At 42.9% G+C, this 24,575-nt stretch overlaps 1 protein-coding gene across 2 annotated transcripts in view; it reads left to right on the top strand.

Moving 5' to 3' along the window:
- The first annotated feature begins 12,660 nt into the window (after nt 1–12,660).
- bag1 (BCL2 associated athanogene 1) overlaps nt 12,661–24,575 on the top strand; it is a 25,939-nt gene continuing 14,024 nt past the window's right edge. For both annotated transcript variants that reach the window (XM_078237495.1, XM_078237487.1), the window contains exons 1-5: nt 12,661–12,748; nt 13,421–13,549; nt 16,209–16,291; nt 17,748–17,861; nt 18,642–18,749. In XM_078237495.1, coding sequence (XP_078093621.1) covers nt 12,712–12,748; nt 13,421–13,549; nt 16,209–16,291; nt 17,748–17,861; nt 18,642–18,749 — 471 coding nt within the window. In that variant the 5' untranslated portion in view covers nt 12,661–12,711. The remainder of the gene's footprint in view (nt 12,749–13,420; nt 13,550–16,208; nt 16,292–17,747; nt 17,862–18,641; nt 18,750–24,575) is intronic.

Here is a 24,575-nt window from a genome sequence, read left to right as displayed (position 1 = left end):
CTTCCAGTACGCATTTTACAAATTCCTCCCCGTCCAGACCCCCAGCCCTAAGCACTTTCCAGTCTATACCAGGGAAATTGAAGTCTCCCACTACAACAACCCTATTTTTTCTGCACATATCCAGAATCTCCTGACATATCCGTTCCTCCACTTCCCTTGGGCTGTTGGGTGGCCTGCAGTATATCCCCAGCATAGTGATTGCACCTTTCCTGTTTCTGAGCTCCACCCACAGCGACTCATTACATGACCCCTCTAAATTGTCCACCCTCTGCACCGCTGTAATATGCTCCCTAACTAATACCGCTACTCCCCCACCTTTTTTAGCCCCTCCTCTGTCTCGCCTAAAACACTTATAGCCCGGAATATTCAGCTGCCAGTCCTGTCCTTTTTTTAACCATGTCCCCGTCACCGTAACCACATCCAAATTCCGCGTAAGCATTAAGGCCCTAAGTTCGTCTGTTTTACCCGTTACGCTCCTCGCATTGAAGCAGATGCACTCCAGACCTCCAGGCCCACTCAGGTCATCCTGCTCCAGAATGCTCTTCTTAGCTAGCCTTGCCCTGGCCCCCAGCTCGACCCCAGCCTCAGTACTTACTGACCTACTGTTTTGATCCCCCACCCCCCTGCCACACTAGTTTAAACCCTGCCGAAACACTCTAGCAAAACTGCCAGCCAGGATATTTGCGCCCTTCCAGTTAAGGTGTAACCCATCCTTTCCGTACAGGTGCCATCCTTTCATGAAGACTTCCCAATGATCTATGAATTTGAAACCCTCCCTCTTGCACCAGTCCTTTAGCCACGTGTTCAATTGTAGAATCTCCCTGTTCCTGGCCTCACTAGCACTAGGCACTGGGAGCAGTCCAGAGATTGCTACCCTAGAGGCCTTATTTTTTAGCCTAGCACCCATCTCCCTGAATTGTTCTCGTATGACCCCCTTCTGCTCTTTCTACCTACGTCATTTTCACCAACATGTACAATTACATCTGTTTGATTACCTTCCCTTTTTACCTGACCTGAGAGAAAGCCTAACAGTTTGCAAGTCAGGTGTGATGTGGGGAGATGTTGAGGCTCGGGAGGGGCTGATCCAGTATGCAAGCCCAAAGTCGGGAGCTCGGTCACTGAAAAGCTTGTGAAAAAGCCCTTCACGGGTGACCCTTCCACCTATGTTACAATGTTTGAGATGTGATGCCAAAAGACATACTGCTGCAAACACTGCCCAGCAGGGGGAGCTGAATATTCTCAATGTGGCAAGACCGGATAGTTTAAACAATTCTGCAAAATTAAACATTATTAGGGAGATGAAAGTTGGAACAAGCTACCAACCAATTTGATATCCAGAAAATAGGAAATACAGCATTCCAACATGATGATTTTCTGGGAGAAAACTAAAAATCTGACAAGGTGTTTTGGTCTGTAGAGCTGAAAGTCCAGGCTTACAGAACAGAATTTATACTGGACTTTGGGGCAGGAGTTACACTCTTTTCAAACAAATTTGACTAGTTTCAAAACTGGTTAAGGAAGTAAAAATCCAACCATCCAACTTAAAGCTACAATGGCCAGGGAAGCACAAATCTTGCAATGAAGGGTCAGTTCACTACAACATTCTGCATGATGGTGAAGAAATTAACAAAACTCTTACAGAAGCAGCAAATTTATCCACTCAGCAGGTCAGCATGTTTGGGACTTGGTCTTCTACAAAAGGTCGCTATGGTATTTTTGGAGGGCCGAAGGGCCTGTTTCCTGTGCTGTACTGGTAACAGTAGAGGAATGCAAAGCAGTAGTCAGGCACAAATTTCCAAAGTTGGTTAGAGGACAGGCAGAACTTGAAACTGCCGCAATAATTGAAGTCCACTCATTACGCAGTAAATCGGGCTTTATTGCAAGAACATCATCCACTGAATAGCAGGTGGTGATTGCAGAACTCTCACTTCTCTTTGAAGACAGACTGAAACAGACAGAAACACGAGGCGTTGAAAATGATGGTGATCATCTGCTCGAGTTGCTTCCAGACCTTGGCTCCTTTTGGACAGAGGTCAGGAGAATGAAGCCTTGCAGGAGCTGATGATCTGTTGCAATAAGTGGTCCTAGATCTTACTACACTCTGTGACTCCAAAGCCTCTGAAGTCTCTGTTGTCTTTCTTGATGAATATCAGCCTTTTGTTGAAGAAGGTAATAAGTGAATTTCTGCTTAGTCCACTGAACCCACCGATAACATGCTTGATTTGCTTTGATTTATTATTGTCACATGTATTGGTATAGAACATAGAACATAGAAAGCCACAGCACAAACAGGCCCTTCGGCCCACAAGTTGCGCCGATCACATCCCCACCTCTAGGCCTATCTATAGCCCTCAATCCCATTAAATCCCATGTACTCATCCAGAAGTCTCTTAAAAGACCCCAACGAGTTTGCCTCCACCACCACCGACGTCAGCCGATTCCACTCACCCACCACCCTCTGAATGAAAAACTTACCCCTGACATCTCCTCTGTACCTACCCCCCAGCACCTTAAACCTGTGTCCTCTCGTAGCAACCATTTCAGCCCTTGGAAATAGCCTCTGAGAGTCTACCCTATCCAGACCTCAACATCTTGTAAACCTCTATCAGGTCACCTCTCATCCTTCGTCTCTCCAGGGAGAAGAGACCAAGCTCCCTCAACCTATCCTCATAAGGCATGCCCCCCAATCCAGGCAACATCCTTGTAAATCTCCTCTGCACCCTTTCAATGGCTTCAACATCTTTCCTGTGATGAGGTGACCAGAACTGCGCGCAGTACTCCAAGTGGGGTCTAACCAGGGTCCTATAAAGCTGCAGCATTATCTCCCGACTCCTAAACTCAATCCCTCGATTAATGAAGGCCAGTACGCCGTACGCCTTCTTGACCGCATCCTCCACCTGCGAGGCCGATTTAAGAGTCCTATGGACCCGGACCCCAAGGTCCTTCTGATCCTCTACACTGCTAAGAATGGTACCCTTCATATTATACAGTGAAAAGCATTGTTTCTTGCATGTTATACACACAAAGCATACTATTCATAGAGTATATAGGGGAGAAGGAAAGGAGAGGGTACAGAATGTAGTGTTACAGTGATAGCTGGGGTGTAGAGAAAGATCAACTTAATATAAGGTAGGTCCATTCAAAAATCTGATGGCAGCAGGGAAGAGACTGTTCTTGAGTCGGTTGGTACGTGACCTCAGACTTTTGTATCTTTTTCCTAACAGAAAAAGGTGGAAGGGAGTATGTGTGGAGTGCGTGGAATCCTTGATTATGCTGGTTGCTTTTCCGAGGCAGCGGGAAGTGTCAACAGAGTCAATGGATAGGACGCTGGTTTGCGTGATGCATCAACAATGGTAGGCTGACAGTAGGACACTAACCAGGGGGAATGAGATCCTTAACTCCAAGTTGTATCAATCGAAAGAGGTATTCCACCGTTGAAGATGAGGCAATCCTATTTCCTCATGCTGACACTGCAATCCCATTGCCTCCAGTGGAGCAGCTTCACACTGAAGCAAGCATGGAAATGATACCACTACCTATGGATACTGCAATTCCTGCCCTAGGAATAGGAAGGTAGTCTTCTTCATATCTTGCAATGTCTTCAGGATGTTTTTCACTCTTTTTCTCGTTTATGGAATTCAGTCATGTCTCAGGTATTGAATACTCCTTTCATCGTCACAGCAGCAGTGAATGATACAATTGTGAGCTTCTTCACTGAAGTTGCAAATGCTTCATTTTTCTAAGCTTTTTCCCAGTGTATAACAATGAAGAAGATTATAGAGTGTCAGCTTATTCTCTTCCTTTTGATGTCCTGACGATTTCTCTCCTGGATCAGTTTTTCCTTCATTGATTTTCACAACCTTTACTGTCAGGTTGTTTTAAGAGTCACAACCTAAGAATCAGCAGTTATGAGAAGTTGTGTGTTTGCTTTCAAAGAGAAGATAAGCCAATACAGATATCTGATAATTCCTCCAAGAGAGCCAAGAACGTTGTTGGAGATTGAAGCCTTTGCTGATAGTGACTTGGGAGAAGGGGATGGGGGTGTATGGAAGGGGAGATAGAAGTTGGATGGAAACCAGACTATACACCCTTGGTGTCAAATTTGACCCGATATGAAGTTAATATATATAACCACATACCCACATCATCATTAAGATGCTTATTTCCACCTTCATAACATTGCCTGACTCTGTCCCTGCCTCAGTTCATTTGCTGCTAAAGCCCTCATCCATGCCTATGTTGGCTCTAAACATGATTATTCCTTTGTATCCCTGACCATCATCCCACATTCTACCCTCCATAAACTTGAGGTCATCCAAAATTCTGTTTTCCATGTTGCAGCTTACACCAAGTCCCATTCGTTCATCACCTCTGCCTTCTCTGACTTCCATTGATGCTCAGTTAAAAAAAACTTTTCATCCTAGGTTTTAAATCCCTTTGTGGCCGCACCAATTCTGCAATCTTCACCAGCTCTCCTACCCTCCAACACATCGGCACTCCTTCAATGTTGGCATCTTGTGCATCCACAATTTTAATATCTCCACCATAGGCAGCCAAGCCTTCAGCTGCCGAGGCACTAAGCTGTAAATTTCCTCCTTAGACTGCTCCACTTCTCTTCCTCTCTTTTCTCCTTTAACACACTTCTTAAAACCTACTGTTTTGACCAAGCTTTGGGTCATCTGCCCTAATGTGACTCAATGTCAAATTTTGTTTGATGACACTCCTTGAAGTGCCTTGGGACATTTACCATATTAATGGTGTTATATAAATACAAGTTGTTGTTGTTGTACATAAGAATTTTGACACAGAAACAGCTCATAAAGCCAAGAAATTGATATTGGTGTTCATTCTCCCAATCCATTATCCTTAATTGGAAAAACAAATTTGCGCAAGTCTTCCAGTATATGTATAGTTTTCAAATATGCTTTCTGAAATCATTACACTGAAATCATTACTACATTGCTCTAAATGTTTGTTTCAGTTAGGATATGAGTTACAATTCAACTGTTTGTGCCTGTGTTTCCTAACCTCAACTAACAGCATTAGTGGAGTTGTCAAGTTTGTTGGAAGTCTTCCTTTGAAATGAACTAGCAAATGAACCCAATCCAATAGGGACAAATCAACAAATGCTTTGTGTTCCAATACGAAAATCACTAATTATTTTCCTAAGTATTTAATTTCCTCCTCTTTCAGGGAGAAAACATTAGAAACATTCTCTTGAATGCATTTCCTAAACTGGTATTTTAGCAAAGAGAGTAACATTAATTTAAATTATGCATGTTAAATTGTGGAAAATGTGTTATTTATATTGACAAACATAAACCAAATTCTGCCATTCCAGTTTCACTTGCTGCTGTTATATAAATTAGGTATCTATCTTTCTACTGTAATTGTGTGAATGCTTAGCAGGAAGAAGAATCTATACATAACTCAGTCCTTTCTTCACTATTGACTATCACCATCAGTCCTTTCTTCCCTATTGATTATCACCTTAGCACTTCATTAAATGTTGGCTGAGAATGAGTCAGTCTTTCTACATGCAGTGGAAGGTGGGCTCCAGTGATGAGAAACCCGCTCATGAACATCTTGCCCAGTGATAGTAAACAAAACACTGCAAGTCATTCTGCCTCCAACATATTTATTACCTGCTGTCAGACTGTCAGATTAAACTATATTATATTCTGGTTGGGGCCAGGTTGGGAGCAGGAGTAGTTGTTTGTTGTTGTGCTAGAATTGGTGGTTGTATTTTGAGTCTTTCTCACCTGGAAGCATACTCGGCATGTTTCTGGTGATGACATGGTGCCGGTGAAATCTCCCCTGCCGCATTCCCTACAGTAACGGGTCCCACACCATCTACACATATAGACCTGAATGAAAAGAGAAACATGTGACACTATATATAATGCACAGCTCTAGTAACGTCAAATAAAGTCTCATTTTTCAGCCTAGAAAAGCTTGATTAACATTTATGAGTTATTACCAGTTCCAACATTCCATATTGTGCAACAATTTTACTGCTTTCATGATACATTTTGTCTAAGATTATTAACTGCTTTCTCTTCCATTATGTATACAAGTCTTAATAATTTTCAAAACCTGAAAGATTTTATCCGTCTCTTCCCATTATGTACAGACTGACTACCCTTTCTCCATATAGTGTATAGAATTATTTACCTCTTCATTAAATAATAGTGTTCAGGATTCTAGCCACTTCTCAGTCTATAATGTGTAGCACTATTAATCTCTCTCGTTCCATAGTGTCCAGGACTATTATTGTCTCTTAATCCATAGCATATGAGACTATTAACTTCTCTTATTCACAGTGTGGTGCAGTGGTAGCATCTGTATTTCTGGGCTAGAAGCTCCGGGTTCAAATCCCACTTCAGGACTTGGTGGCCATGGAAGCTGTGTTCATAACATGGCCAAACAAGGTTGATTATCAACCTGTAAACCCTTCCAATAAGCCCGATGGCAGGTGCTAAGAGTGGGACAATATTTCTTGGTTAGTCATACTGGAGAAGGCAATAGTAAATCATTGCAGTACTTTGCCAAGCATAATCATAGACCAATCCAAAGGATTGTGCCCTCTTAGGGCACGGTACCTAAAAGAGGAGGATTCTATGGTGTCCAGGACTATTAACCTCTCTCATTCTGTAGTGTACAGGACTATGACTGTCTCACATTCCATAGTTTATGGAACCATCACCCTTTCTCAGTCCTATTGTACAGGACCTTCACCCTCTCTCATTCCGTAGTTTACAGAACCACTACACTCAACCTTTATTGTATAATATAACTAACCCCTCTTATTTCTAAAATAATTTAAATTTCTATGAATAGAGGCCACTTAGTTCATCACATTTGTACTTGTCATATCTCCTGTCAATGGAGCTAGCTACCCTAATCCAATTTTCCTGTTTTTTCTGTCTACTTTTAGCTTCATCAATTGTTATTTCTATCTTAAATCAGTGTTATCTTCAATAAGCACGCATGCCATATTCCAATAGCTTTTAGGTCTATGTTTATATCCTCTTGTTACCAATTCACTGATCAGTAGATATATTGAAACCTATCTATGCATTAAAAACACTTCTACTAGATTCCCAATAATAATCTGCTTCAGTGAATATAACCCTGGTTTTTCACGTCTTGCATCAAAACTACATACTCTCATCTCCGTTATCTCCCCGTAAATCTACATTGTCAATGTTCCTTATATCCAATATTCTTTCTGCAGTGAAATGCACTAACGCACACAGTTCAGCTGCAGTTTAACTAATTGTATCATAGATTCGCTGCCACTTTCTTGTGCTTTTGCATTCAACTTCCCTCCATAAAAATAATCAATTTTTACTTTTCTGTGTTTTATTACTCTCTCCGCTGCAATAGTGCACAGAATTAGTGTCCTCTCTTGCGGCATGTGGGCTTACCGCTCCTATTCCATTACGTGCAAATATATTACCCCCTTTCCATACTGACTACAGTTTGTACAATTATTTTCCTTTAAGTGTCTACCTTCCTCACGCATATTTTAAAGCATTACAGAAACGAAAACACTCTTTTTTTAATTTGCCCTCCTGCTGAGTGTTGCCCGGTGTAAGAACACACAGAAAGGGATTACCGTGTTTACTTCGGTGCAGCCCCATCTGCACATTTTATAGCAGCGGTTGCCTCTAACACAAACGGTTAGAATTGGCTGCTGTTTGCGGAGAGTGGGAGCTGGAAGTGGGGCCGAGCCAGCGGCAGGGGGAGCTCAATGTTCAGCCACCTTTCCTCTTCCTTTCCCCAGGCGCTTACAGCGGGGGGCTGGCTGCTGTCTCTGCCCCCGGTCATCACAATCTGTTACGTTTCATACCTACACCGCATCTGATCATTGGAAAACATTGCTGATTGTATATATATATATTTATATATCTGTATATCTGGGCGCTGCCGTGCAATCAGTCCGATAATTTAAGCTCTATCTCAGAAACTTCCTTCCAGTGTTTGGAGTCTTTGTTGCTACAGAAACCGGGTTGCTCCGCCTGGCTCACCGCAGTGAGCAGGAAACATCTCCACCCTGTCCACATGCTTTACCGCTGGGAGTTTCCTCAGCTCCTCCTGCTCCGCCGTCCTAACTTCCCCGTTCACGCCACACTTTCGGCGAAGTTGCGACAAACGCAATTCATGAAAGTATTCGCTCTCACACACGGATGGGAAAAGCGCAGTAGGAGGCCATTGAGCCCATCGTGTGTGTGCTGACCCTCTGAAGAAGCAATTCGCCCTTGGTACCACTCACTTGTTGACCTTCTTTCTCCCTGTCGCCCTGCACATTCTTCCTTTTCAGAGAATGAAAGTCTGGACTGAACCTGCCTCCAAGACATCCTCAGGCAGTGTGTTCCACATCCTAAACTAAAAGCAAAATAGTGTGTATGTTGGAGATCTGAAATAAAAACAAAAAGCGCTGGGGGAAAAAACCTCAGCAGGTCTGGCAGCATCTATGGAGAGAGAAACAGTTGAGGCTACCTCATTGAATGTTTTTAAGGCAAGGATCGATAAATTTTTGAACAGTAAAGGAATTAAGGGTTATGATGAGCGAGCGGGTAAGTGGAGCTGAGTCCACAAAAAGATCAGTCATGATCTTATTGAATGGCGGAGCAGGCTCGAGGGGCCAGATGGCCTACTCCTGTTCCTAGTTCTTATGTTCTTATGAAACAGTTAATGTTGCCAGTCATATTCACCGTAACATGTTAACTCTTTCTTTCTCCACAAATGCAACAGATTTGCTGAGTTTTCCATCATTTTCTGTTTGCATTCCAAATCCTAATCATTCACTCTGTGAAAATGTTTTCCCTAATGTCATCATTGCTTCTTTTGCAAATGACCTTAAATCTGTGCCCTCTGGTTCTCGATCCTTCCAACAATGGGGACAGTTTCTCCCTGTCTATTTCTCAGATCCCTCATCATAGAAATCCTACAGCACAGAAAGAGGCCATTCGGCCCATCGAGTCTGCACCGACCACAATCCCACCCAGGCCCTACCCCCATATCCCTACATATTTACCCATTAATCCCTCTAACCTACGCATCTCAGGACACTAAGGGCAATTTTAGCATGGCCAATCAACCTAACCCACACATCTTTGGACTGTGGGAAGAAACCAGAGCACCCGGAGGAAACCCACGCAGACACGAGAATGTGCAAATTCCACACAGACAGTGGCCCAAGCCGGGAATCGAACCCAGGTCCCTGGAGCTGTGAAGCAGCAGTGCTAACCACTGTGCTACCGTGCCGCCCTCATGGTTTTATCTATTAAACCTCCTCCCAACCTTCTCTGAGCAGAACAGTTCCAACTTCTCCAATCTTTCTATGTAATTGAGGTTCCTCATTCCTGGAACCATCCGAGTGAATCTTTCCAATACCCTCTCAACGCCTTCACATCTTTCATAAAGAGTGCTGCCCAAATCTGGACCCAATATTTTAGTTAAGGCTAAAACAATGTTTTATACTGATTTAACATAACTTCCTTGCTTTTGTACCCTGAATGCTGTATGTACTGGAAGCAGATACGAGTTTTAAGGGGCACCTGGACAAATACATGAATGGGATGGGAATATAGGGATATGGTCCCCGAAAGGGTAGGGGGTTTTAGTTCAGTCGGGCAGCATGGTCGGTGCAGGCTTGGAGGGCCGAAGGGCCTGTTCCTGTGCTGTAATTTTCTTTGTTCTTTGTTCTTTGATCCACTACTCACCGGGGAAGAGAATTCCAAAGACTAACAACATTTTTGGAGAAGAAATTCGTCCTCATCCCTGTCTTAAATGGGATACTTAATTTTAAGCTGCTACACACCCCACCTGGATTTTCTACAATTTCATTTTAATTTCCACATAATTAGACAGGATAAAGTAGAACTGTCACTATATTGGTGAGAAAATTGTGTTTTTGTCTTCCAACATCACAATTTAATATTTTTATAAAGGGATTTTTAAACATAATCACATTGCAAGTGACGTTTGTGCACCACATAACTAGAACTAATGTGCAAATATATTTTTCTGATAGCTTTACACAAGGACTTGGAATGGGGATGCAGAACTTGAGATTGCTGAGAGGGCAGGACAGAAGGATTTATGGGTGCAGATAAGGATTTTAATTTTAAAAGAATTAGGGGATGTGGTACTAAGGTAAGTCAGTTAGAACAGAAGTTCTCATTGGAATAGGAACAGGCTTAATGGAGAACCAAATACAGGCTCAATTTTGGGTGAGTTGCTTTTAGTGAAGGAGGAAGTTGGCAAAAGAAATTGGGACAGGAGTCTCGAGATGGCAAAACATCAATAGGGGTTTCAGCTGCAGAGGTGGAAAGTGTTGAAAATATGTGGTCTTGTCGATGAAAGAATTGTAGGTTTTGAACTCTAGTTAGGTCAATTATTTGTAGGGTTGTGTTCAAATTGAACGACTGACCAAGGAGGTATTATCTTGCTTTTAATTGTTCTAACTGTATGTTTAGATAAACTAATGAAGTGTAAAAATATTACACTCCATAATTTCATCCTTCCTCTTTTTATCCTTCGCTTGCAATATAGTAAATGCATTTCTAGTAATTTCATCGGTATCCCATTATAGTGTATATTATAGTAAGAAATCTCACAACACCAGGTTAAAGTCCAACAAGTTTATTTGGAATCATGAGCTTTCGGAGCGCTACTCCTTCCTCAGGTGAGCCACTCACCTGAGGAAGGAGCAGCGCTTTGAAAGTTCCTGATTCCAAATAAACCTGTTGTACTTTAACCTGGTGTTGTGAGATTTCTTACTGTGCCCACCCCAGTCCAATGCCAGCATCTCCAGATCAATATATATTACAGTATATAAGGCAGTTACTATAAATAAAAAAGTTTTAACGTGTGCAGAATTGCTTGAATTTATGTTTTTTTGACAACTAACTTTGTTTCTGTTTAGCTACCACAAGAACAAGGGGAGTCGCTGTGTCAGTGCTGTTCCCTAGTTTGTGTAAAGGACAAGTTTTCCAATGGAGAAGTGGTGGCTTATTTCACTCAGTCTTCTCTCAGCCTTGAAACAAAAATCTCAGCTGGAATTCAGGCAGGTTTACAGAGCGCAATCTGGAGGCTCAATGCTAGCAGTTTAAAGTGTGTTAATCTGCAGGGAAGCACAGTAAGAAGTCTGACAACACCAGGTTAAAGTCCAACAGGTTTATTTGGTAGCACGTGCCACAAGCTTTCGGAGCACTGCCCCTTCATCAGGCGAGTGGGAGATGTGTTTGCAAACAGAGCATATATAGACACAAACTCAATTTACAAGATAATGGTTGGAATGTGAGTCTTTACAGGTAATCAAGTCTTAAAGGTACAGACAATGTGAGTGGAGAGAAGGTTTAGCACAGGTTAAAGAGATGTGTATTGTCTCCAGCCAGGACAGTTAGTGAGATTTTGCAAGCCCAGGCAAGTTGTGGGGGTTACAGATAGTGTGACATGAAACCAAGATCCTGGTTGAGGCCGTCCTCATGTGTGCAGTACTTGGCTATCAGTTTCTGCTCAGCGATTCTGTGTTGTCATGTGTCGTGAAGGCCGCCTTGGAGAATGCTTACCCGGAGATCAGAGGCTGAATGCCCGTGACTGCTGAAGTGTTCCCCAACAGGAAGAGAACACTCCTGTCTGGTGATTGTCGAGTGGTGTTCATTCATCCATTGTCGTAGCTTCTGCATGGTCTCCCCAATGTACCATGCCTCGAGACATCCTTTCCTGCAGCGTATCAGGTAGACAACGTTGGCTGAGTTGCAAGAGTATGTATCGTGTACCTGGTGGATGGTGTTCTCACATGAGATGATGGCATCCGTGTCGATGATCAGGCACGTCTTGCAGAGGTTGCTCTGGTTGCCAGAGACATGGTACATTGGGAAGACCATGCAGACGCTACGACAACGGATGAATGAACGCCGCTCGACAATCACCAGGCAGGAGTGTTCCCTTCCTGTTGGGGAACACTTCAGCAGTCACGGGCATTCAGCCTCTGATCTTCGGGTAAGCGTTCTCCAAGATGGCCTTCACGACACACGACAATGCAGAATCGCTGAGCAGAAACTGATAGCCAAGTTCCGCACACATGAAGACGGCCTCAACCAGAATCCTGGGTTCATGTCACACTATCTGTAACTCCCACGACTTGCCTGGGCCTGCAAAATCTCACTAACTGCCCTGGCTGGAGACAATTCACATCTCTTTAACCTGTGCTTAACCCTCTCTCCACTCACATTGTCTGTACGTTTAAGACTTGATTACCTGTAAATTCAACCATTATTTTGTAAATTGAGTTTGTGTCTATATATGCCCTGTTTGCGAACACATCCCCCACTCACCTGATGAAGGGGCAATGCTCCGAAAGCTTGCGCTACCAAATAAACCTGTTGGACTTTAACCTGGTGTGGTGAGACTTCTTACTGTGCCTACCCCAGTCCAACGCCGGCATCTCCACATGAACTGCAGGGAACACATTCATCCGCTTCAGCAGTGGAGTCCTGCCCCACACAAAAATGGCGTCCCCCGCAGATTCCTGCCCCGCAGAAAGATGGTGCTCGCAGTCTTCCCCCGCGGAGTCCTGCCCCGCACAAAGATGGCACCCGCTTCAAATTCTCTTTCACGTCCGCGCCGCCGGTCATTTCCGCTGCGGAGAGGAAGTTGCGGACTCCCGGGGCGGCTGGAGGTGTCAGTGGAGGAGCGATGGCCGGGGATGCGGTGGGACTCACCCTGATGCACGGTAATGACCAGGGGGGAGGAAGCGGAGGTGGCAGGCGGGCTGTGTCTGCCTGCGCATTGAGCCTGTCACCGCTACAGAATGAGTGCGGCTGAATCCTCCTGCAGCCCATCCCGCTCGCTGCAATACAATAGAGGCGTGTTTGCAGCGACCGAGGGAGGGACACAGTTACCTCCGCGACATCTGTTTGCCCACTGGGTATACGGGTTCGGATCTGCAATACACTGCCTCGTACTGCGGTAGAGGCAGATTCAATCGTGGCCACCCACAGGGAATTGAATGATTACCTGAAGAAGGGGAAAAAATGTAGGATTTCGGGAAAAAGCCAAGGGAGTGGAACTGGGTTGCTCTGGCTGAGAACTGGCACAATCTCGAAGGGCCGAATGGTCTCTTGCTCTGTAACCATGCTATGTTTCAATGAATAAACCTGTGCATTTCACCGCACGAAAGAAATTGTGGTTCATGAATATGGAGATATTTTATATACGAAGAAGAAGCTGTCTGAATCACAGGGCCTAAATCTCATTGTGTATGCTGTGTGCAACAATTAAAACTGAATGCAGATTAAATATATGTTTGTCTGTTCACCATGTTGCTACAGAGTGCTTTTCCAGAAACAAAAACACTGCAGGATATGAAGATGTTTACTAATATGGATTCGTATTTCATTCTTAGGTAGTTCAAAACACAAGATTGAAATTTCTGCTGGACAGGAAGGATGTGAGCCTACATTACAGGACATGGCAACAGTTATTGCTCAAGTCACTGGGGTACCCCAGCAACTACAGAAACTAATCTTCAAAGGTATTGATCTACTGATATAATATATGAAATGATTTGTCTTAATCCATATTGTGGTTATTGTGTACTGAAGAATTTTTTTCATCAGAATATTAACAATAAGCTTGTTTGAACAAAAGTCGCCAAATTATTGTCGTGGGTGCTTCACTTTTCTGTGAAATAACATTTCTGTGCTTTAAACAAAATAGATTTGTAGTTTATTGGGCAGAAAACACATTCACAGTCCTCTTTGAGAAAAATGAATGTTGAGGGTTAATTAAACATATTCAAAAACAGACATGTTACTGAAGAATTAGCATGCAGACTTTGCTGACAGGATGAAATATTTTCATGGACTTGTGAGCAGCAGGAAGGAGTGAGCATAAGTTGTGCATTCTAGAGTTTGGAGCAGCCGCACCGTTCCTTTATCTGTTAGTTAATAACCTTGTTACTGCTAATAAACCTTAAGATCATAAAACATAGGAGCAGAATTAGGCCACTCGGCCCATCGAGTTTGCTCCGCCATTCAATCATGGCTGATATTTTTCTCATCTCCATTCTCTTGCCTTTTCCCCATAATCCCTGACCCCCTTACTAATCAAGACCTTATCAACATTAATAAACTATATTAATACTGATAAACCCTATTAATAGTTAATTCCTTTGATTCGTTCATGGGATATGAGTGTCGCTGGCTAGGCCAGCATTGATTGCCTGTCGCTAATTGCCTTTAAGAAAGTGGTGGTGAGCTGCTGCCTTGAACTTCTGCAGTCCAACAAAAAAGAACAGGAGCGCACAATTTAATGTAATTCATAAAAGAAACAAAAGCGATATTTAAAAAAATGTTTTCATGCAGCGAGTGTAATGTGTCATGGAGGCAAGTTCAGTCAAGGCATTTGAAAAGGAATTAGGCTTATCTGAGAAGGAAGAATGTGCAGGATTACAGGGAGAAGGCGGGGCAATGGCATGAGGTGAATTGTTCATTTGGAGACCAGGTGCAGGGAGAATCTGAGTATTGACATTCAATGGCATTACCTGAATCCCCCACTATCAACACCCCAAGGGTTACCATTGATCAGAAACTGAACTAGACTATGTAAATACTGTGACTACATGAACAGGTCAGAGACTAGGAATCCTGAGGCGAATAACTCACTCCCCGAGTTCCCAAAGCCTGACCACCATCTACAAAGTTACAAAGCACAAGTCAGGAGTGTGATGGAATATTCCCCCCTTGCCTGGATGAGTGCAGTTCCAGCAATGCCCAAGAAGCTTGACATTATCCAGACCAAAGCAGCCTGCTTGATTGGCACCCCTTTCACAAACATTTACTCCCTCCACCACCAACACACAGTAGCAGCAGTGTGTACCATCTATAAGATGTGTTGCAGAAACTCACCAAGGTTCCTTAGGTAGCAGCTTCCAAGTTAGATGCATTGGCCATGCTAAATTCTCCCTCAGTCTACCTGAACAGACGCCGGAGTGTGGCGACTAGGGTATTTTCACAGTAATTTCATTGCAGTGTTAATGTAAGCCTACTTGTGACTCTCATAAATAAACTTTAAAACCCATGACAACTAACATCAAGAAGTGTGGCGGACACGTGGGAATACCACCACCTGGAGGTTCCCCTCCATGCCACTCACCATTCTCACTGGGAAATGAATCACCCTTCCTTCACTGTCTCTGGGTCAAAATCCTGGAATTCTCTCCTGAGCAGCATTGTGGGTGTACCCACACCATGTGAACTGCAGCAGTTCAAAAAGGCAGCTCCCCTTCTCAAGGTCAGTTAGGGATGGGCAATAAATGCTGACCCAGTCAGCGAAGCCAACTCTCATGAATGCAAATTAAATCCCTCTACACCCCGTAATTCTGTACCTAGTGAGGCCCTGCAACTCATGGAACACCACTCCTTTACGGTTCAAAGATATACTGTCTGAGATAATAAACATGCGGGTTTAAAGCTAAGAGCTATGAAATCTTTTCACACTTTTTTTATTTGTCATTGGTATTTTAGTAGCACCGATGGGCTAGTGTTTATTGTCCACTCTGAATTCACCTGAGATTATTAAGAATCACCATGGGGCGGAACAGTGGCACAATGGTTAGCACAGCTGCCTCACATTGCCAGGGACCTGGGTTCAATTCCAGCCTTATGTGACTGTCTGCGTGGAGTTTGCACTTTCTCCCCGTGTCTGCGAGGGCTTGCTCTAGGTACACTGGTTTTCTCCCATAGTCCAAACATGTGCAGGTTAGGTGGATTGTCCATGCTAAATTGTCCCTTAGTGTCAGGGGGATTTGCAGGGTCGATGAGCCAAATGGCCTCCTTTTGCACTGTAGGAATTCTATGATTCTATTTCACGATTCTAATGTGGGACCAAAGTTATATGTAGGTTAAATCATATAGGAATGACAGGTTTCCTTCGCTGAAACACGTTAGTGAGACAATTGAGTTTTTCTCTCGTCTTGCGTTTTTGTGCTGGTATCCTGCAAATTGATATATTTTTTAATATAACTTCCCACGGTGGAATTTGAACTTGCAAATCTGAAGTTGCTGGTGCAGGATACCAAAAGACATTGGACATTTCAAACACTGCATGTGTCAGATCAATTATATTGTGTCCCAGAAAGTTTCAAATAACTAACAACATTTTTCATGTTTTTTATTTTCTGTGTCATATAGGTAAATCTCTTAAAGAGATGGAACAACCTTTGTCTGTTCTTGGTGTTAAAAATGGCTGTAAAATAATGATGATTGGTAAAAAGGTAAAATTCTATCATTTTTGTGTCAAAGTTTTCCAGCTAAATATTTAAAATCTTGTACGATCATCTGTTTTGTGCTTTCCTGACATAACTTAGATATTCCTTTTTATAACTGTATTCTTGTTTTCTCCGCTATGCACGATTTCCTCTTGTTAGCAGAGTAGACAGATCACCTGCTCCAAGGATTCTGTCACTCTATAAGGGGCATGGGTGTCAAGACCTATGACATTGTTACTTATTCTGCAGGGAAATGTCCAGCCTCCATTCTTTGGCTTTGACACGTAAGTGATGTCCAGTTCAATCCATGCATCTGATTTCTTGTATATAGCCACTGCAAAAATTGCTTATTGGTTGATGTCAGCTGATACAACAGGCTTAATAAATGGTAGAATCAGAAAAAACATTTCACACATTTTAACATGATTGATCACCTTGTAATCCATCAACAGCCAGTTAAATAATTGGCATTCTTTCAAATGATAATGTATGTTTTGTTCAAACTACAAATCTGTCATGAAGCCAGCTGTTTTTTGTTTGAGTCACTGAAGTTGAGCACCTGGCATCGGTGCTTAAACATTTTGCTGTTGCTTCTTCCTACAAGTCTGGGCAGTTTACGTGTTTAATTCATTATAGCGTCAGGCTGCTTCAGTTGGTAGTATTTGCAGTGTTTACTTTTTGTCTCTAGTCTCTGGGTCAGAAGGTTATGCGTTGAGACCTCATTTCAGGGCTTGAGCACATTATTTGCGTTGATACTTCAAAGCAGAACTGAGGGAGTGTAACATTGTTGCAGTAGCTATCCTTGCAATGAGATACTAAACTGAGCTCCTCTCCCCTGATCTACTGGTTCAAAGGAACCCTAAGGACACATTGATACATTAGGGCAGTGGTTCCCAAACTTTTTTCACTGGGCTGCACTTTCAGAATAAAAATTTGCTCGCGCCACACCGAATTTTTTATTGATAAGAAATATATTCAAAAACAAAAAAAAACAACTAGCAGCGCTTGATTCATAACATAGAACACAACTACTTTATAATATGATCATGGGACATCCAGAAAATATAAAACAATCACTTTGGAAAAATATCTAATCCACGTTTAAATGTTTCTTTGATTGTCCTTGAATCTTCCTGCCACACTTGCCATCCTCTCTCGCCGCACCAGTGTGGTGCGCCGCACCCTGTGGGAACCACTGCATTAGGGGATCCTTTTGGCAGTGCCTTGGTCAACATTCTTCCTTTCACCAATATTACCAACAACAAATGCGCCAGTTGCTCATTTTATTGCTGTGTATGGGATCTTGCTGAGTACAAAGTGGCTGCTACATTTCCTATAGAATAACAGAACAAATTGCTTTTTAAATAGCTACATGATGTTTTGAGAAGTGTCGCCCCACCCCCAACCCAAACCCTTCCTGTGCCAACTTGTCCTGATTTCATTGTTTTCTCTCAACTTGCAGAACAGTCCTGAGGAGGAAGCTGAATTAAAGAAGTTAAAGGAACTGGAAAAATCCACAGACCAGTTATCACATAAACTGGAAGAAATTAATGCAGAGCTGACAGGCATTCAGAATGTGAGTTATTTCTTTTATCCAGTGAGTTATTTATTTGCCTTTGAAAACGCTATATTTTTGCTATCTTTGTACCAAATCACCATCCTCCCCCCTCAAAATATTGCTGAATGCTATTTGGGGAGCGATTATGCGGAGAGGACTGTGCTTACGCCCACTTCTCTGCAAACATTGATCCCATATTTGACTCACTGGCAGTGGTATTATGTATACAACAGCTCAGTACAGTGATGCAAGTCCCAGGCTAATCTTTGGATTAGACTTGTGAATTTCATTCTTGATATTGGGGTATTGTATTCTGCAGCAGTAGGTAAATGTATGAGTGTGGGAGAGAACAGGACTGGACTCAGCTGTTATTTTACCATGACACGCTACCATTTACTATCTAAACTCATGAAGAATGATCTCTTGGATAAGGTGCCTGGGGTGTTGCGGGGGTTGAGGTGGTTGGAAAATGTGGATGGGACTGTAGTTTTATTTGAAGGGATTCATTGTTGAGAATGACTGTATAATTCAATATAAGAAGTTATGGATTAACAAACAGTAGGTACCACCACAAGTGCAATAAAACTACACTAAATATTTGTACATGATTAGATTTTAAATGTATTAGAGGCTCAAAAATTTTGATGAAACATTACAGATTTGTATTTTACAGATTAACATTGTTGATAGTTTCCTGAGATGATAAGCATGTGGGTTTAATTTGCAACATCAGATATATGAAGCATGATGTCCCTGGTAAGAATTCTGATGTACAAATTTGTTTCAATCATCGTCCAGGGGTTTCTAGCTCGGGATCTTCAATCTGCTGCATTAAGCAAGTTAGAGAAGAAAGTGAAGAGCACATCTGAACAGTGTATGAAATTCCTCGAACAGATTGATGCTATGGTGGGTAACAGAAAATGACAGACATTACAACCGATAGAAATATAGTGGGCGATTCTCCCAAAAGTGCTAAATTGGTGTGAAAACTGTACTAGATCATGACTGTTTTTTCACTGCAGTTTCAGACCCGAATCTCCACACTCTGTGCAATGCAGAGGTCACAATCGTGAATCTCATTAAAAACCCGGGATGGGGGGAGGGGTCTATTCACGGAGTCTGACAGTTCTGGAAGTCTGCGCATGCGTAGTCAGCCTCCCCGTTTGCTGGCCAGCTCGATTGCTGGGAACCCCACATGTTGCCCCTCCATCGCGGCCCCCACAACCATTCTCGGGCCAGCCCTGACCGCGCAACTCACTCCCCCCCACCCCCCCAGCCCACCCCAATCACTGCCCTCCCTCCAACCCAGACCGATCCCAATGCAGAGTGGCAGTGGGACCCCCTGCCCCTTGACACTGCCCGATGCCTGGTGGGCAGTGCCCCTTGGGCATGGGCACTTTGCCCCTTGGGCAGTGCCAGGGGGCACAGGCTGGCACTGTCAGGGTTTGCCCCCCCCCCCTTCACTCCGGCTGGGTTTCCCGAACGTGGGGAGCTACTCTAAGCCCCGCCGGAATGAAGTACTCCTGGTGGGGTGGGATATGCTATCGGGCCCGGCAAGTTCCATGTCGGGAAGTTCTGTGCTGGCATGGAACTTGCCGGGCCCGATAATCACATGCAAAATATATTTAAAATATATTTTAAAAAGATTCAAATGACTGACTTCTCTTCCTGTTGGTTTCCAGTGCGGTCTCAACTGCGACTGTTCTCCGGCTCTGCGAGACGCGCATGCGTTCCCGGCGCATGCGTGAATCCCGCAAAATGGCTGACACATGATTTTCTCGACCGAACCCGCCAGAAAAGTTGCAGGTTGCGATGGGAGAATCGGGCCCATAATTGTTATTTTTGAGGGGGGGCAGGCAGTGATTCGATCAAAATGTGAGATTTTTCTCAGTGGTCTGAATTAACAGTTTGAATTTTAGTGTTTTCTATTTCTGCAAAAGAAAGTTATTTCAAAATCTTGCATTTTCAAAAAATAGTCAATCCAGAAATTGTGTGATTATTTATGAAGCACGTGGATTTTGGTAATTAAACTTTCTTAAACAAAAATGCATCAGCTGTGAACACCCAACAAATTTTAACCCAGGATACAAAACAGAAAACATTTTGTCAAATTTTAAATTATGTAGCTTGATAAAACAACCAGCATATTTGAATTAGTAGTTCTTAAATCAGCTGTAATATTTTGATGCAAATATTATTCCTGTTTCTCCTACTTTCAAAATACAATAACAATCATAGAATTCCTACAGTGCAGAAAGAGGCCATTAAGCCCATCGAGCCTGCACCGATAACAATCCTATCCAGACCGTATCCCCATAACCCCATGTATTTACCCTTAACCCCTGATGCTAAGGGGCAATTTAACATGGCCAATCAATCTAACCCGCACCTTAGGACTGTGGGAGGAAACCAGAGTACCCAGAGGAAACCCACGCAGACACAGGGAGAACGTGCAAACTCCACATAGACAGTCACCCAAGGCTGGAATTGAACCTGGGTCCCTGGCACTGTGAGGCAGCAGTGCGAACCACTGTGCCACTCATAAAATAATTTCACAAGGATATAAGTACGTGCAGGTCCGATCCTTGTTGAATGTTCCAGTTCAGCAGCATTTGTCTGTATTTAAATATGGTTCATAGGATTTTACAATGCCACACTTTTTATTTCATTGGAGATAATTCAACAGTTGAAAACACATGTAAGGGAAGCCCAAACATCATTCTTGGCTCATGTATCAGTCTGTAAAAGTTCAGGTGAAAATTTTAATTATGTAGTACAAACCCAGTTTGGATCTGTCAAGGCAAAGTAAGTTGCATAGATGGGAGCAGGAAGTTATAAAGAGACGTAGACCAAAACTGGCAAATTTAGTGCATTGTGAGGAAATGTCCACTCTGGATCTATGAAAAGCAAACTAGAATACTTTGTCAATAATGAGAACTTGGAGTTTCAGAGGAACAAAAGGATTTGAGTGTCCTTGTAGATAAGTACAAAAAGTAAAGTAAAAGATCAATAGAAAATTGGCCTTGATCTTGAGGGAGCTAGAGTTCAAAAAAAAAGGAAGTGATGCTTCGGTTGCACAGTGTCTGGGTTCACTCACATCTGGAGTATTGTGTTTTTAGTACCACCCCTTGGGTATATCGGTTTTGGGATTAGAGCACAGTTTCTTTGGAATGTTACTGGCACTTTAAAGGTTAAATTAGGAGGTTAGATTGCATGAATTTTGTTTGTAATTCCCTGGAATGTAGAAGATGGAGGGAGGATCTAATTAAGGCCATTCAAACGACAAAGGAATTCAGTGGTGTGGATGGAGAAACTTTCCACTCATGGTGTAACCCAGAACAATGGGGCATTATATTAAAATTGGAGCTAAACTAGGATTGAAATCAGCAAGTGATCCTTCACATAAGGAGTAGTGAAAATCTAGAACTTCCCCAAAAGGTTTTGGGCTAACTGTGAGATTTAAGACTGAGAATACATTTTTGTTAAAGATCTCAAGGGTATATGGATGAAGAACATGACAGATGGAAGATAATGTGGAAAATTGTGAAATTATCCACCTTGATAAAGAAAGTACAAATGCAGCATATTTCTTAAATGGTGAGAGATGAGGAAGTGTTGATGTCCAAAGGGATCTGAGTTTCCTTGTTTGTATGTCACTGAAAATTAACATGCAGGTGCAGTAAGCAATTTGGAAGGCCAGTGGTGTGTTGACCTTTATTGCAAGAGGATTTTGAGTACAGGAATAAAAATGTTGTGCTGCAATTGTACAGAATCTTGAGGCTGCAGCTGGAGTAATGTATACAATTTTGGTCTCCTTACCGATATCCTTGCCATTTAGGGAGTGCAGCAAAGGTTTCCAGACTGATGGTGGGATTGTCCTATGAGGAGAGATTGAGGAGACTGGCCCTATACTCTCTAATGTTTAGAGGAATGAGAGGTGATCTCATTGAAACATGCACAATTCTTACAAGGCTCAGCAGGATAGATGCAGGAAGAATGTTTTCTCTGACAGGTGGAGTCCAAAAGCAGGAGGTTTCAGGACAAGGGGCAGATCATTTAGGAGTGAGATGAGGAAGAATTCATTTACTCAGTGGGTGGTGAACTTTGGGAATTCTCTACCCAGCGGTTTGTGGAGATTCAGTCATTATGTTCAAGACAGATATCAATCGATTTCTAGATATTAAAGATATGAAGGGAAAATGACAGAGATAGAAGATCAGCCATGATCTAGTTGAAAGATGGAACAGACTTGAGGGACCTATTAGTATACACATACTCCTATTTCTTATGCAGAGATTGTAATTGAGATCCAGATCATCAATGATTTAGTAGAAAGATGGAACGGTCTCGAGATACTGAATGAACAAAGAACCATACAGCACAAGAACAGGCCCTTCGGCCCTCCAAGCCTGTGCCGATCATGATGCCCTAATTAGAAACAACCTTCTGCCCTTACTTGGTCCATATCCATCTATTTCTTCTTGATTCACATACCCATCCAGGTGCCTCTTAAATGTTGCTAATGTGCCTGCTTCCATCACATCCTCTGGCAGTGCATTCCAGGCACCCACCACTCTCTGCATGAAAAACTTCCCCTGTACGTCTCCCTTAAACTTTCCCCCTCACCTTGCCCCCTTGTAATTGACACTTCCACCCTTGGAAAAAACCTCTGACTATCCACCCTGTCTATCCCCCTCATAATTTTGTAGACCTCTATCAGATCTCCCCTCAGCCTCCATCTTTCCAGTGAAAACAATCCTAGTTTATTCAACCTCTCCTCATAGCCAACACCCTCGAGACCAGGCAACATTCTGGTGAACCTTTTTTGCACTCTCTCCTAAGCTTCCACATCCTTCTGATAATGTGGTGACCTGAACTGCACACAATATTCCAAATGTGGCCTAACCAAGGTTTTATATAGCTGCAACATGATGTCCCAACTCCTGTACTCAGTGCCCCAGTTGATGAAGGCAAGCATGCCATATGCTGCCTTAATCGCCTTGGCCACCTGTGTTGCCACTTTTAGGGAACTGTGGGCCTGCACACCCAAATCCCTCTATGTTAATGTTCCTAAGGGTTCTGCCATTTACAGTATAATTCACACCTAAATTTGATCCTTCAAAATGCATCACCTCGCATTTGTCTGGATTAAACTCCATCTGCCATTTCTGTGCCCAAGTCTCCAATCTATCTATATCCTGTTGTATCCTCTGACAATCCCTGGCACTATCTGCAACTCTGCCAATCTTCATGTCATTCACAAACTTACTAATCAGACCACCCACGTTTTCCTCCAGATCATTTATACATACTACAAACAACAGAGGTCCCAGCATTGATCACTCTTGAACACCACCAACGACAGATCTCCATTCTGAAAAATACCCTTCCACCACTACTCTGTCTTCTATGACCAAGTCCGTTCTGTATCCACCTAGCCAGCCCACCCCGAATCTCATGTGATTTTAGTTTTTGTACCAGTCTGCCAGGTGGGACCTTGTCAAACGCCTTACTAAAGCCCATATAAACTACATCCACCGCCTTCCCTCATCAATTATCTTTGTCACCTCTTCAAAAAACTCAATCAAGTTGGTGAGCCATGACCTTCCCCGTACAAAGCCATGTTGCCTGTCACTAACTAGTCCATTTTCCTCCAAATGTGCATATATCCTGTCCCTCAGTATCTTCTCCAAATGCTTCCCCATCAATGAAGTCAGGCTCACCGGCTTATAATTTTCTGGATTATCCCTGCTTCCTTTCTTAAACAAGGGAACAACATTGGCTATTCTCCAGTCCTCTGGAACTTCGCCTATGGTCAAAGAGGATGTGAAGATATCTGTTAAGGCCCCAGCTATTTCTCCCTTTGCAATAACCTGGGATAGATCCCATCCGGCCCCGGGTACTTGTCTACCTTAATACAATTTAGGATACTAAACACATCCTCTAATGATATATTGACGTTCTCAAGAGCATTCACACACATCCCTGACCTCAACATCTGTCATGTCCTTCCCCTTGGTGAATACCAATACAAAGTACCTATTAAGGATTTCACCCACCTCCTATGGCTCCACAACTTTCCTCCACTGTCCTTGAGTGGGTCTACTCTTTCTCTTTCTACCCTCTTGCTCCTAATATATGCATAAAAAGCCTTGGGATTCTCTCTGACCCTGTTTGCTAAAGACATTGCATGGCCTCTTTTAGCAGTCCCATTTCCACGTTTAAGTTCCTTCCTACTTTCATTGTACTCAAAGGCTTCGTCAGTTTTAGATGCCTAGATCTATCATGTGCTTCCTTTTGACTAAGCTTACAATTTCCCTTGTCATCCATGGTTCCCGAATCCTGACATTCCTATCCTTCATTTTTGCGGGGGCATGCCTGTCCTGCACTTCAACTGGCCTTTAAAAGCCTCCCTCATGTCAGACATGGATTTGCCCTCAAATAGCCCTCCCAATCCACATTCCCCAGTTTCTGTCTAATTTGGTTGTAGTTGGCCTTTGCCCAATTAAGCACCTTCCACCTGCGGGCCACTCTTGTCCTTATCCATGACTACCCAAAATCTTATGGAATTATGATTGACTTGAGTCCTATGGTTTTGTTTTCATTGCAGCATCGCTCAGAATTCATATAAAATAATTCATAGCAAAGAGTTGTCAGATTATTTTTAATTGTAATCTTATGTGCATTCAGGACAAGGATTGAAAGTTCGAATCATCAATGAATGATGCTTTG

This window comes from Mustelus asterias, chromosome 2, assembly GCF_964213995.1.
Source record: "Mustelus asterias chromosome 2, sMusAst1.hap1.1, whole genome shotgun sequence".
Classification (NCBI taxonomy): domain Eukaryota; kingdom Metazoa; phylum Chordata; class Chondrichthyes; order Carcharhiniformes; family Triakidae; genus Mustelus; species Mustelus asterias.
The sequence above is the reverse complement of the archived record's forward strand: the minus strand, read 5'-3'. Positions and strand labels throughout refer to the sequence as shown.